At 45.5% G+C, this 15367-nt stretch overlaps 1 protein-coding gene across 2 annotated transcripts in view; it reads right to left on the bottom strand.

Moving 5' to 3' along the window:
- Positions 1-14406, bottom strand: part of FOXK1 (forkhead box K1) — a 54638-nt gene extending 40232 nt beyond the window's left edge. For both annotated transcript variants that reach the window (XM_069870546.1, XM_069870547.1), the window contains exon 1: positions 14024-14406. In XM_069870546.1, the coding sequence (XP_069726647.1) occupies positions 14024-14388 (365 nt within the window). In that variant the 5' untranslated portion in view covers positions 14389-14406. The remainder of the gene's footprint in view (positions 1-14023) is intronic.
- Positions 14407-15367: the final 961 nt, after the last annotated feature.

Raw genomic sequence — 15367 nt, 5'->3', positions numbered from 1 at the left:
GTGCATCTCACTTTTTATCATCAATCTTAAAATTGCAAAAACCTCCCTGCTTTCCATATAACACCATTGTCTTTTAAGGGGTACGTGTCTTTTTTAAAAGGACCCCTGCTTAAAACTCCTGTCAACTATGACCCTATTAGCACATTTCAAAGCCTAATTTCTGTCCTCAGCGTGTGTGGCTCCCTACTCAAGAGCCGTGGGAAGTTTTCAGAACCCCAAGCTCCAGCAGAAGAAGCATCACCTACAACACTCCCTTGCTGGAGCTTTCGCTGTAATGTACAAAAGGAAAAAAGACTGTGCAGCCAGGTGTCAGCCCCTTGCCCCCGTGGTTCTGAACGGCAGCCTGCGTGACGCACCATCGCTGTTGCACAGACACATGGACAACTTCAATACCATCACTATCAGCTGCAAGCAGACACAGAAGACCAGCCAGCTGCTCCCTCCTCCCAGCCTCCTTTATGTCAATAAATCTTAACCTGGCTGTTTGAGCAATGTTTAATCATAAACAGTTTTGAACGTGCTCCAGAACATAAACAAAGGTGAGTAGGAGAAAAATGGAGAGTCCAGTACCAAGAAACACTTGCCACTAGCTGCTGAATCAGGTAACAGAGAGAAGAGAAACAAGGAAATGCTAAGGAACAGGATACAGGCACCTGGTGTTCATTTGAAAACCACCACCATGCAACAACATTAAAGTAGCCAGAACTGCGACCACAGAAGGATTTCAGGGATTAAATGCATTAACACTCTTGGTTCTCCTAAAAATAAAAAATAAAAATTAAATTGCTTGGAACACCCACTTAGATGCATGGAAATAAACTACCCTTATTGATCTCATCCCACTGCCATTTACAATGCAGTCATCTTGATTCCCTTCTGTGTTGCTAATCAAGTTAAAATTAACTCCTCTCCTTCTGCTTACTGCACATGCTAGCATGAAAATCAACACAGGGACAGGACCAATTGTCTCTCTCCACAAGTGCAGCCCACCTTGCTTACGCAGTTTATGTATTTTTAAGACCTACAGGACCTCTCACGGGATTGTAACCACATTCATCATGGAGCTGGATAGCTGTTTAGACTGGGCGACAGAACAAGTAGCTCTTACAAATGCAGTTCAAATGCTTCTGAACACCTTCTAGTCATTATTGCCCTGCATGGACCTCTGTAAAATGGGCTGCATGAAAGTGGTGATTTGAGTCCTGTTCAGCCAGTGTCCATCATACTCCTCACTCCTGTCTTGACAGAGAGTGAAGATATGTCTCAATCCAGCATTTTCACAAACCCCTGGAGGACTCTTCATCAGCATAGCACTTAGTCATGTTTGGGGCCTATTTGGAGGACACAAATTCATTTTTATATGGTTGCCACTCTGACAACACCGGCAAAAAAAAGCAATACATACCATATCCTAGTGTTCAGTTCAGCACTTCCATTTTAGATCCCAAATGTGATATTTCAAAGGAAAAAAAGCCAAACCAAAACAAAATCCCAACCCTACCAGGAAATACCCATTAAACAAAACTAAAGATCAAACTGGCAGAGCTATGGAGTGGAACAGAAGTTTAAAAGAAAATAGCACTCTGTGGAGATAAACATTCTAGTGTGCCTGACAGCAGCCAAGGTTTTATGCTATGGAAAAAAATAATACAATACAAATCAGTGACAAATAAGGTTATTCCACCCACCCCCATGCTAACTTGCTCTGTCAATTCAAGAACACAATGAAAGGCAACTTATATGAAACAAAGCAAAATGACACTTATTTCTGCATTCTGCTGTCCCCACCCTTGTCCTACACCTATTCTTTATGAGGCAGTGGCAAAATTTCCATTCTGGAACGGAAAGGGTAAACACTGTATACAGGCTTGGATCAGGAGTAGGTTTTACTCAGCCCTCGCCACAGGCTCAGAGGTAGAGAATGCATCTCACCTTCCTGTGGGACTTCTCACTTTCCCTTTGTCCTAGGGGATACTGTCAAACCACAGCTCTTGGCCCCAGTTACGACACACAGTCCCCAGGACCCCGGCTATTCTAGCAGCAACAAGGAGTGAGTAGTCACTCTGACATTCAAGTAGCTTTCCAGCGATGTCACAGAAATGGTGACTAGTAGCTCTGTAACACACACAATTGCCCACAGTGTTTCTGCACCAGAAAAGGCTGTCTGGCCCCCACTCACGATGTGCTGAGTTTTCCCCCCCTCCAAGACAAACCTTAAGATAAGAGCCTACGTCTGGCTTCCATTCTACCACAGCAGGGAACACAAGAAGACTCGGCAGAGAATGGTCACCACCAGCATCTCACACCTTCCCTGCTTCTGCGAAATTCGAGACCCCTCCTCAGAGGCTTTCCAACTAATCTTGTTTAAAATGAAAAAGGTCAATATTAACTGTTTTCCTTCTCTGCTCATCTTGGCAGAAACACTCAACTAAGTATGTTTCTCCTTCAATCATAAACCACAATTAACACCTACCTCAATGCCAAAAAAAGCCCCACCTGCACCCACACCCTGGGGAACTTCCCTGTAACAGCTTCTACAAAGAGTTCAGCTTTCAATAAGAAATTAAACAGTGCACTGAGAATTAAATACGTAGTGATAGCATGAAACTACCTGCAGTGCCACATCTGGCCTCTACACTGGTTATTCATTTCCATACCTAACTCAATACCAAGCATTTGAAAACTTTGCTCAACTGCCGGGGAATTTCCAGCTTGCCGCAGATCCTGCCGCTTTCACCACAGAAATCTGGCCACAGCTGCCACAGGCAACATGCAACTTCAATTCTACCTCTATTTTCATCCTACCTCCCATCTCCTTGGGAAGACTCTTCCTTTGTTACTAGAAGTATCCAGATCCCTGGCAGATTTTTATACTCCGGGGAAGGAGGGAAAATGAACTGTTTGAAAAGATCGGTTCATAAAATCTAATAACCATCAGAGAGAGGCACTTGTTTCAGCATCTTTGTTGGATACACTACAGCAGTTTAATTCTCCTGTAAATCTCATTTGCAATGCCATCAACTTTCTTCTAATGGGCCATTCATCACTGTAGGGTTTGCTTTTAAGGAGCCGGCCCATCACCTTGAAACCTCTCACAAGCCATCTAGAAGACTTTCCCTTCCAAATCTAAGAAACTACCTAAAAACACATTAGCAAAGGCTGTGCAAAACAAAATAACCTCTGTAAAGCTCCAGAAAACATCCTAATCCCCACATACCTATGCCAGAGAAAGCTTGCATGTGGGATGCTACTAACCTTTGAATTCAGCCAGACTTTAAGAGGGCTCTAACACACAGAGCATGACTATGATGTATTTTCCTCTGAGGCTGGTTCAGTTCGTTTAGAAAGTGATTTGAAAGAGCTAATGTACTATTTATGTACATTATAAAAAATGATCCATACGGAGGCAGACTTTGCAAAATGCTCACTCAAGTGTGTTCCACTCCCTCTGAAGACATCTCACAATCCATCAATACCCAGTAAAGGAAGCCAGGATTACTGTTTTAAAAGCAGCTCTGGAGGCAATTTAAATGTTTTAAAAGCTGACATCTTCTGGACTTGCAGCTAAATAAACGTTTGGGGCAACACAGAGCATCTCTCACACAAATGTCTACAAAGTGACATCCACCCACAACCTCCAAAATACTGACACTGAAAACAAAAGTCAGAAGAGAATCCTAGGCACAACCTTCCTTCCTACTAAAGAAGAGGAAAAGAAAAGTTTTCCTGTGATTCAGGAGAAGCAGAAGATGTACTGGACTGGCATGTGAAAAACAACCTAGTAGGACATGGCTAAGACTACTAACAATGTAAACCAGTCCCAAGATTGTTAAGGTATTTTAAATCCTGCCAGCGCATACGACTGTGCTGAGGGGTTTCTTTCTTGAAAGGAATTTAACCAACCGAAGTGACAGTGACTCTTGCGAAGTGACAGCACATATGTAAGTTGCAGCCACGGCGGTTTCACTACTGTTAAATCAGGAAACTTTAGAGAGTTAATTTGTCATATTACTGGCATATTCTAATGCTCCCCTTCATTTCCCTAATTCTGTATCATATACTGAGGCAAAGATTTTACTTTAACAGATGTATCTTACGTGGAAGCCTCATACCAACTTCACAGTTCGCAAGCTTTTTAGGGAACAGGATTCCAGCCCCTCTCTGCCATAATTTTTTAATAAAAATTCTCATACTTGTAACACTATCTAGTGGAGCACAAAGCAGGATGAAACTGAGAACCACCTGGAGAAGAGAGGTTCTCTCTTGTCACCAAGAGACCTCGGATTCAGAATCACTGTCCATCAGAACAATTTTGTTTCCCAAATTCATTTTGTGGCTATGTTTGCAGAGGAGTGCTGATCTGGGATGCTCAACTGTAAACAGACCATGTGCAAGTCTAAACTACTTGATTGTGCCTATTTCTAACAGAGAGTTTGCATTGCATTGTTTATACAAAATACAAAGAACACAAGCAACACTTATGAAACCACTACACAAAAGGACTTTTCTCCCAAGAATGCCTGAAGAAAACTTCAGTGCTTGCCTTAATATTCCATAAAGGAAGACATCAGCAGCAGAGCATGTGCCAGCCTTTGCCTTCTCCTTTGCAGGTCTTCGCAGTGCTAAAACAGTTTAATTAGGGTTTGTTTCATTAGACAGTGTCTGAGGGAGACATGGTAGAAAAAGAGAGATCGTAATTAGCTGAATGGACAAGACAGAAAGAAGCAAAGCCACCCAATTGCCAGGCTTGTTGACAGTCAACACCCCTTTACGCATGGTGGGCAGGCAGCCAATCCAAGGTACACTGTGTTACACAAGCCATGAAACAATTAAAGAAAAAAAAAAGAAAAATATCAATAAATAAATAGCAATTGGCACATCTCCCCCACCAAGAGCCTGCTCATACCAGCTTGGGCTACATGTCAAACTGAATATGAAAAGCAAAACCATTTTTGGTCTACCCATCAGGTGGAAATAAAATCTGCTTTCTGTGTCTAGTTCTTTTCTTCTCCCACATAATCAGAATTTTTGAGTGTTTAAGAGTCCACAGTTCCTATGCCCTCAAGAGAGGAAAGGCCTTAAGTTGCTCAAGAACAATTCCTTTAGCAAGTGTACAAACTGGCTCTGCAGGGAGTCCAGTCCTGCTTACTCAAAATGTTGGTGGCTTCCGTATGTGGCCTTAAGGGAGATAGATGATTAAAACAGTTTGTGTGGGAAGACTTCCCAAGACTCTCTTTAAAGAGAAACAAAGCAGAAAAAAAGGGTACAGCTACAATGTTCCATTGCAGAGAAAACGCGAGGGACATCCTTTTCCACAGTGATAAAACCACCTCTGCCACGTTTTTTTCTCCTAATTATGTTCTGAAAGATGGAGTGGATTGCACTGGTACTTGAAAACAGTCTCTTATGCTACAAGTTTCTTCAAAAAGGAAAGTAAGTAGTAACAATGCACTTGAAGTTTTCTTCCACTTATCCTCCTGTCCCAATCACACAGTACATATTAGGAGAACCAGATAAAGACTGTCCCATTTTGCTCCCTCAGCTAGAGCAGTGTTCCTAATTAATTTCTACATTATTTCTCCTTAACTGTCAAGATGTCCTCAAACAACATGAAAATTACATATCTGGTGCATTTAAGTGAGGGTGGGAAAGCATCAAAGTAAATCACACATACACAAATGACAACTCAAGAAATTGAACTCATTTTTAAATTACTAAAAATAGATTGGGTAGGGAGGGAAGGGACTATCAATCAAATCTTATTTAAGAGTTGCTGAATATTCAAAGAACAGGCTTCTAGTAGAGCGTTCTCTCAAGACAGCTCAAAATTTTTATGATTAAAAATGCATGAGGACATGATAAAAAGAGCAGCAGGATAATGAAGAGCAAAATACACATGACAGAAGTGGACGCAGAGTATTAATTAGGCCATTAAGACCCTTAAATGTTTTACCGTCCAATAAAATACGTATTTCATAAAAATAAAGTGCTATACAGAAGCAATGTATGCACGCACCTTATTGAGCTGTTCTGAAGAAATTGAAGATGCAAATTACTAGCAGAAAACATTTGTGGACAAGAGTGGATAAACATTAGTAAAATTTTATCTGTACTATGAAAAACAAAGGATAGAAATTTTCACTCATATTTACTTAAGTGAGAGATTCATCTGCTCTATAAGAATCCCATCTATTTGCTTTTATAAGGAGTTTGCAGTCAATTGAAATAGGAAGACTTACAAATACTTGAAAGAACTATTTGGTGTTTAATACTGAACTATCGACTGAAGTGGATGCATTAAGACTACGCAATAATTTGTACTCACAATTAGTCAATTAACCAAGCCTAGAAGTACATTAAGATGTGTATTCATAGCCCACATTCAGGAGACAAAAAAACTGCTTCAACTTTTTCATCTTACAGATTTGTTCAAAACATCACTGTAAAACCTCTCACTCCCCACGTCTCTTGGTGTTGCTCTCGCAGTGTGGTACATCAGGGCCCACCAGCCACTTCATATACAGAAATCAACCCTGAAAACTACTTAAGTTTACCAGCCAGAAAGCCTTGCACAAGCTCAGCAGTCTTCCTGTGGCATTCACTGGCTGTCCTACCCATATTCAATTGTAAGACAAAGACCTTAACCGCTGCAGACTAAGCTCTACAGCATACTTAGCTTTCATACTTATATTTTGATTGTTTTAAAGTAGTAATATGGAAGTGGATATCCTAGCCATGAGCCTGCAATCTCAGGGAATTGCCAGACAGACAAGAGACAGAACTAAAGACTCAAAAAACAAAGCCGGTGTAAGGTACGGCTGCCTGTAAGAGAGGCTTCTGTGCTCTGGACTGCTATTAAGAAAAAGGAGAGGAAAGAAACTGTACAGAAAAAAAAAGGAGATGATTCCTCTCCATTTTCATTAACATCTCCAGCTCAAAGCACATGATTTTTCTTTCTTAAGCTACATTTCCAATCGTATTGGAAGGGAAAGCTGGCTCATCCACATCTATCCAGCAGTAAGGTGAAGCTTTTGTGGTTATGGTGCCCCTTGGCCCTTACTACAGAACACCTGACGCTACCTGCTCAGGCACTTACAGGAGCTAGAAGGAGCTCCAAGAAAATTTGCACGTGTCAGAAGAACTTGATCTGGAGCCAGCTGCTAGCAGAGATCCACCCTGAATGAGAAAGCCTGCTGGAGGTAACTGTCAGCTCTCCGACACTGGTTTAACAAGCACTTAACCAGCCTACATCCCTTTTGTTAACCTACGGCACTGAGAGCAACCACCCCAGAGCACAGCTGAACACACTCCCCAAGCTCCACACTCTGCAACTGCTGCAAAAACTTCTGTCAATAGCACACGCTTAGCTACTACACATGGGCCAGTAATAACGCTTTATTTGCATGGTGTAAGTAGCAAATTCAAGTTGTTTCCTGCTCTTTACCAACATCCTGTTACCACATCTACTCCTCCAGGAAACGGCAACACCGAGCAAGAGAATTTGGCATCCCACAGAACAGCTCTGATGCCAAATGGCTATCGGAGCACAGTCAGTAGGAGCTTGCTTACAAAGAAAACAATCACATTAATCTGGCTGTCAGTTATGCTTTCAGTTACTTGGTACAAGACTGCGCGTCCCGTTTTCTGGAGGTAGGGGAGCAGGCATTGTTTTGATTTGTCAGCAGAAGCCAAAACACGCTCTGCAGTGAGGATGCTCACACAGCTGGCACCAAAACAACTAAGACGTGAATTACTAGAGATTTCATCATTTTTATTCCTGTTTTTGTATAATCAAAGACACTGACACTCATTCAACCCCTAGATTTCTATAAAACCACAACAGTACCATCTGGAAGAACCCCACAATGAGTTAAGCATACATGTTGTGACTGAAAGCTTGTTTAACATGAAGAAGTTACCTCAGCACCAGCTAAAATCTACCTTTAAGCCTTTATAACTGAGACTCTGCACAAGAATGCGCAAGGCGAGTGTGGCACAGGTAAACTGAACCAAGTTTGGATTACAAGAATGCATAAGAGCATGTACACTGAGTTTTGCACGGCGTTAGTTTGCATTCACAACCTGACACCCAGCACAGCTATTTTTGAATCAACAAATCAAGCAGCAGTTTCACATGAGAGAAACTTTCCTTAAATGTTTTCACATAACCCATGACAAATTGAGCTGCTTAGCCAAAAATTATTACTTGACATAAACCCCGTAATTAAAATCAAGTAATCCTTTATCACCATCTCGCTGTGCAACAGAAATCCGGTTCTCAAAGACAGTCTCTGAAATCAAATAAGCGCACGAAACACATCAGACGGAGCACTAAGGCAGTAAATCTTTTAAGAGTTTCCAGTAAGAGTAAAACCTACATCCACAAGTTGCAGTAAAGCGAACTATATATATCAAATGAACAAAAAAAAAAAAAAAAAATCAGAAGTAAAATTACATGAGGCGTTATCAGAGTCAACACATACAGGCAGCATTTCAGAAACAACTAGTTCTGGAATCGCGGTTATGTGGTCAGAGCATTTCCTTAGCATGTGTATATACAGCTTGCAGTTCCCGCCGAGATGTAAGGATACCCGTGCTCATACACACCATGATGGCATCATCCTAACCGCAAGAATGGAGGCTGAGTGGTTAGTGAGGTCACCAAAACACTGCGATACATTGTGCATATCTCCGTTTCTCTAGATTCTGTGAATTTTTTTTTTTTACTTTAATTAGCGTCGTGAGTTACTGGCTAACAGCCTGTACAATCACCCTTAGAAAAGGAAACAAACAGACTGCTGGATCTGGCTTCCAACTTTCTGCTTGGTTACTAAACCCCAGCTGCAGACACCTACTACCCAAATGCTAAAGTGAACGCATGTACTCACAATACAGCAAGATTAATGGATGCGTAACATTTTACAGGATCAGCACCTCAATATGTGCTCAGACTATTGGACTATTTATTTTTGTCAAGTTTATTAACTACCTTGGAAAATCCCATTACAAATAAAGCAGCATGCTCTTAATAAAACTTCACACACACAGTCAGTTTTCAATTTATAGTGGGGCTTATATACATAATAAATTCCTTTTTATTTTAACACCATGTTTTAATTTCATTTCATGCATCCATATATTTACTTCCCTTGTATTTCATGCTTAAACTAAAAAACTCCATTTATTTCTTCCATTTCCTAGAAGCTAAAACAAATACAAGTTTACAAACTTATTTTTACGCTTCAAAATCTCATACTGGAAGTATCCATTTATGCTGAAAAATAAAAACTTCAGGCTCTGCTGCACTATTCATTGCTCCATTTTGCACTGCTGCAAAAATACAAAATAGTCACAGAAGCAATAAGCAAATATCTCACGAAATATTCACAGACAAGCACCATTTTCCAGTCTATTGAGCTTCCAGTTCAGAAGGCTCAAGTGCTATTATCAGGCTACGCTCAATCAACATTTGCAGTTTTTAGTCAATATAACTTCTGTACTTAGGAGCATTTGAAAACCTGACCCATAGCTGCTTAAAATTCAGGTTAGCAAGCTTTACTTCCAACTGTTTTCGTTCCTTCAGTTTGGTGCGTGTGTAATAAAATAAATGTTTACATTAATTACTGGAAATCTCAAACTTATCATTGTCACTTCTTTTAAAAATTGAGTCAATTTTGAAGATAACAAAGAAAAAGTAAATAATTAAGCATTGATCTGATTCTGTAAACTTGTAAAAACTACTGTTTTCAGCAGGAAAAAGTGATCCAGCTAATGGTTCCGGCTGCATCTTACATTTTTGTTTGTATCAATAGTTCTAAAAATCTAGTGTATATCCTACTGGTAGTTTTGAGTTTCTGTCTTTTTAACAGAAAAATACACAGAATTTATCCACAGATTTTCAGCTTCCTGCACAGCTAAACAACAAAATAATGATTTAACGCACTTATTTTTTATATAACTTCTTCTATAATTTCACTTTGATTTATATTTGTAATGCCTGCTGTAGAGCGGCGCACATTAATTAATTAGATTAAGGGGTCTTCAGCTGTACTGCTGGCCCTCTACTCATCTACCCATTTTGTTTCTAATTTTCATTAACCTCTAGGAAATGCCCTCGTCGTCGGTCATTATTGTTAAACTATAGTTCATAGTTATGCCATCACATCTGTGAAATACAATCTTCAGTAGCAACACAGCTGTGACATACGATGCTCCCACCCAGCAGTGAAATTCTGGTTGCAGGCGACTATCCATACATACGATTGGATGGAGAAAGTGATAATGAAACTTTTCAAAGGCCCTTGACCCAGAACAACTCTGTTGTGTTAGGAAGTACGTGGAGTCTTCAAGAAAGGTCTCAGAAACTCTTCCTCCTTCCTTCCCCACCCCTCCTGGCAGAATCTTCCATAAATTTCAGGAATAACTACATCTAAACTAAGAAGAGGGCTTATAACAGAGAAGTCTCATACAGGAAAAGTGAAGTGAAACAAAACCTCAGAAACAGAGTCTATGAGTCTAGGATCTATTTTTTTAACAAATAATATGAACTGCATCTTAAATATACACCCATTTTTTCCTGGAGCCCTCTTTCCATTCATGATCTCATGATACACAAGCACCTCCCTTGCTTATAACAGAACAGCAGCAGTGACTGCATCAGTCCAAAAGAAATAGGACCTTGCATATTTCTGCTATCCTTTACAGATGGAAGAAAAAAAAGGGGGGAACAACTATTCAAACAACTGGTTCTTAAAAGATTACCAACAAGAGGTCCCCACATCACAAGGATCTCCCACCTCAATAACTGAATGGAATGGCCATTAATTCCTGAAACATAAGCTGTATGTTCTGTTGGTACATGGAGTCGGTGTGGCTGTATCAAAGAGGACAGTGCTGCTACTGCAAAATAATGTCCAGAAGAAAAATACAGTTTCTACTCTCAAGTCTGTGTACTAAGACTTATCTTCACCTTGTCCTATTTTTGATGATATTAGTTATCTAGAAGTAAGCATTCAGAAAAGCAGTGGCACCAACCAGCACTTTGTTTTGTTTACTGGAGGAATGTGTGTACATATGCGGTGTGTGTGTGGTGACCACACCAGAATTGTCTGGTTTTTCAAGACAGGAGAACAGTTTTATGCCTCAATCAGGTCTGTGTATACCAAGCTTCAACAGTATTTTTTTTTTCCCTGGTCTGGGTTACAAACCCTTGACTGGCCAGCAGAAGGCAAGGAGTTGTTTACCTGTTCAAAGCAAAGGGGCAAATTCCTTTAGATTGATGCAAAACACTTTCCTACTCTAGAAGTCAGAAAGGGAGGAGCATCAAGTTTATTTATGTAGCTCAAACAGCAGCCAAGCAAAGAGGATGCCTTACTGTGCAGAGCTCATAACTGTATGTTAAACTCCTCCCTTTAAAGTGATGAAGAAGGAAAACTGCCATTCCCACTCCAAGAGTCACGAGCAAATGGAAGGGGAGAGAAATAAGCAACCAAGCTGCTGCTTGAAAGAGTTTGAGCACAATGCTTATGATTAACCAGCTGAAGAAACAGAATGACGGGGAGGAGAGAGCTCACACAGATAAACCCAGAGCCAGAGGGAGTGACAACAGAAATGCCCTGGGCTTCAGGTGGTCTTGTTTTACAAAGCAAGAATAATTAAGCAAACACTAAAGGTCATATCTTTTAGAAAATGAAACACGTTACAAACCAAAATGCCTCGGAGAGCAAGCAGCTAGGGAGTTATAACTGAATTACTAAGCACAAAATGAAGATGCCTTCAGAGGAAATGAGTAATTAAAAAATCCTCCCCTGAGCAACAGGCTGGCGAGAGAGGGATAACTCCAGGACCCCGGTGCTGGAGGTAAACAGTACCAAAGCCAAAAACCATCAGATGAAAACAGATGTTTTACACAAACAAGAAAAAGCTGAGAAGAACGTCATAAAACCCCAATCTGCTGCCTTTACAGTGTGTTTTCACTCAGAAATGACATTAGACACAGTCTGTCTGGTACGACCTGACGAGATGCACACGGGAATTACATCACCTACCACTACCACGCTGCCGCCCCCGGGGTGAAGCACTGCAGTAGCTGGACAGTAGCTGGACAGTGCTCAGCAACGATAAACAACGCTTTCCGAGGAAGGAATAGACTAATGTCAACCTCTTTCTCCTGCAAGAGTTTATCTAAATCACAGCACAGACAATCACCTCCCTGCTAGCACAGAAAACCCTTCTGCAGTGCTATCCCCTTCCTCAATGAAGCAAAGACACCTTGGCCACCTGCTCTGCAGGGGTCCTGGTGAGCAACATCACCCCTGGCCTGGCCCAACAGTCTCTTTTTTCTGTTGCCCCAGAGAGACACCAAGAACAACGCCCAACTTGCAAGTCCTAAAATAAACACTCTGGCAAAGTGGTTTTTCAACTTTTTCCACTAGATCTTTTCCAGAGAAGACAAGCCTTGGGTGTAGCAAGTTTCAGCTCACGCATAAGAGTCCTTCACTCATTTATCTCCTGGAACCCCCTTAAGGGCCACCAGCTGAACAAGAGCCTGTTGGCAGGAAAGCATGGAGGGCGATAACCATGGGCAACAGCCTGCTGGAGGCATGACCTGAGGTGAGGCGCTCACACTGTTCCCCCAGATGTGGTTCCCTGAGGGAACAGCCCCAGCCTTGACATCACCCTCTTTCTCAGTCACAGAGAGCAGCAAGGCTAGGAAGTCGAGGACATCCCTTGTTGACGCTGATTTGGACCTGCTGTTTGGTCACCAGGTGGACGTCTCTCACGTCCACCTTGGGACCTCCACCAGGCAAGGGGTTACTCTGTTGTAGCACAGAGAGTCCCTCACCCACTGGGACTTACTTCAAGCAAGTGGCCCCTCAGTGAGCAGGGGGATCCCTCACCATCCCCTTCATCAGAGGCAGCCTGTCACCAACCCCTCATGCCCCTTGTGCGCTGAGGGGTCCCAAGCTGTCCCCTTCATCAAAGGTGGCCCCCCAACATCCCCTCAAGTCCTCTGTGTATAGCAGGGATTCCTCACTGTCCTCTCAGGCCTGTTGAGTGCAGCAGGGATCCCTGTCCCCTACACCACAGGCCAGCCCCCACGGTCATCTCAGGCCCCTGTGAGCTGGGGCGATCCATCACTGCCCCTTCCCCAGCGGCCAGCCCCCATCATCACCTCAGGCTGCTCTCTTGTCTCCTTGGTGGGGCTGAGGGACCCTCCCCATTCCTCTCCTTGCAGGATGCTCCTCTCCCCTCAGCCCCTCAACCTGCAGTCCCACAGCCCTTGTTCTCCCCGCAGCCCCTTTCCACTCAGTCCCATCCCTTCCAGCCTCTCTCCCCCCAGCACCTCTTCCCACAGCCCCTGTCCTCCTTCAGCTTCTCTCCTCAGCCCCACAGCCCCTGTCCTTCTTGTAGCTCCTCTCTCCCCGGCCCCTCTTGCACCTGACCTCCTTGCAGCCCCTCTACCTCCCAGCCCCTGTTCTCCCCTCTAGCCCCACACTCCCTGTCCTCCTTGCAGCTCCTTTCCCCCAGCCCCTCTCTCTCCAGCCCCGTAGACCCTGTCCTCCTTGAAGCTCCTCTTCCCCCAGCCCCATGGCCCCTCTTCTCCTTGCAGCCCCTCTCCTCCCAGCCCCATGGCTCCTTTCCTCCTTGCATCCCCTTTCCCCCAGCCCCATGGCCCCTCTCCTCCCTGCAGCCCCTCTCCCCTCAAGCCCCATAGCCCCTCTCTCTCCAGCCCCACGGCCCCGTCCTCCTTGCAGCTCATGTCCTCCAGCCCGTCTTCCCACAGCCCCTCTCCCCCAGCCCCATGGCCCCTGCCCTCCTTGCAGCCCCTCTCCCCCAGCCCCACGGCCCCTGCCCTCTCTGCAGCCCCTCTCCCCCAGCCCCATGGCCCCTGCCCTCTCTGCAGCCCCTCTCCCCCAGCCCCATGGCCCCTGCCCTCTCTGCAGCCCCTCTCCCCCAGCCCCATGGCCCCTGCCCTCTCTGCAGCCCCTCTCCAGGCCCGCACCCCCCGTCCCGCTCTCACTGCGGCGGGAGCTGCAGGGCCGGGCCGCCGCGGCGCTGGAAGGCGCCGTCCACGAAGACGCCGTTCTTCCCGAGGCAGCGCAGGTAGAAGTGCGGCTCCTGGAAGCTGAGCTGCAGGTGCCGCCGGGAGATGAAGCTGGAGTGCCCCATGTTGACGTCCACCGAGCCCTGCGAGGAGTTGCGGCCTATGGTGACGGCCGGCTGCCGCATCAGGAACTCGAACTCGCGGCCCTGCAGCCGCGCCAGCACCGGCCCGGGGGCGGCGGGGGGCGGCGGGGGCGGCGGCGGCGCGGCTGGGCTGCAGGGCGCCGAGCGCAGCGCCAGCAGAGCCCGCGCCCCGCTGCTGTCCTCCCGGACTTCGGCCATGTTCCCAGCCGCCGAGCGAGCCAGCGTGCCGGCCTCCGGGGCGGAGCCGGCGGGGCGGGAGCCGCCACGGCCTCCTCCTCCTCCTCCTCCTCCTTCTCCTCCCCGTCCTCTCTCCCCGCCGCGCTGCAGGGCGGGGGCTGCGGGGCTCGGCGGCGCCGCCGTGCGGCGGAGCGCGGGGCCATGGCCGGGGGCCGCTCCCGGGGAGCCCCGGGGCCGTGGGCGCCGCGTCCGGGCCGGCACAGGATCGCCGGGCTGGGAGAGGCTCCGCGGGTCACCGAGTCCAACCGTGGGCAGCCGCCACTACACCGCGGCCCTCGGCACCTCGTCCACCCGTCCCTTAAACCCCTCAAGGGATGGGGACTCAACCACCTCCCTGGGCAGCCTCTGCCAGGGCCCGATGGGCCTTTCTGTGAAAAATTGTTTACTGAACCAGTCTGAACCTCCCCTGGTGGAGCTTGAGGCCATTCCCTCTCATCCTGTCCCCTGTCACTTGGGAGAAGAGCCCAGCTCCCTCCTCTCCACAACCTCCTTTCAGGTAGTTGTAGAGAGCAATGAGGTCTCCCCTCAGCCTCCTCTTCTCCAGGCTAAACCCCCCCAGCTCTCTCAGCCGTTCCTCATAAGGCCTGTTCTCCAGCCCCTTCACCAGCTTCGTTGCTCTTCTCTGGACTCGCTCCAGAGCCTCAACATCCTTCTTGTGGTGAGGGGCTCCATGTGGCTTTTAGACACCTCCAGGGATGGTGACTCAACCACCACCTTGGGCTCCTGGGGGTTGTTCAGCCTGGAGAAGAGAAGGCTCTGAAGGGCTTAGAGCAACATTCCAGTACCTGAAGGGGCCGCGAGAGAGCTGGGGAGGGACTGTTTAAAAGGCTTGTAGCGATAGGATGAGGGGCAATGGGTATAAACTGGAGAGGGACAGATTTAGAGTAGATGTAAGGAGGAAATTCTTCCCCGTGAGAGTGGTGAGGCCCTGGAACAGGTT

Source organism: Phaenicophaeus curvirostris, chromosome 16 (genome assembly GCF_032191515.1).
Source record: "Phaenicophaeus curvirostris isolate KB17595 chromosome 16, BPBGC_Pcur_1.0, whole genome shotgun sequence".
NCBI lineage: Eukaryota > Metazoa > Chordata > Aves > Cuculiformes > Cuculidae > Phaenicophaeus > Phaenicophaeus curvirostris.
Note: the sequence above shows the minus strand (reverse complement) of the source record. Positions and strands in the feature narration are given on the sequence as shown.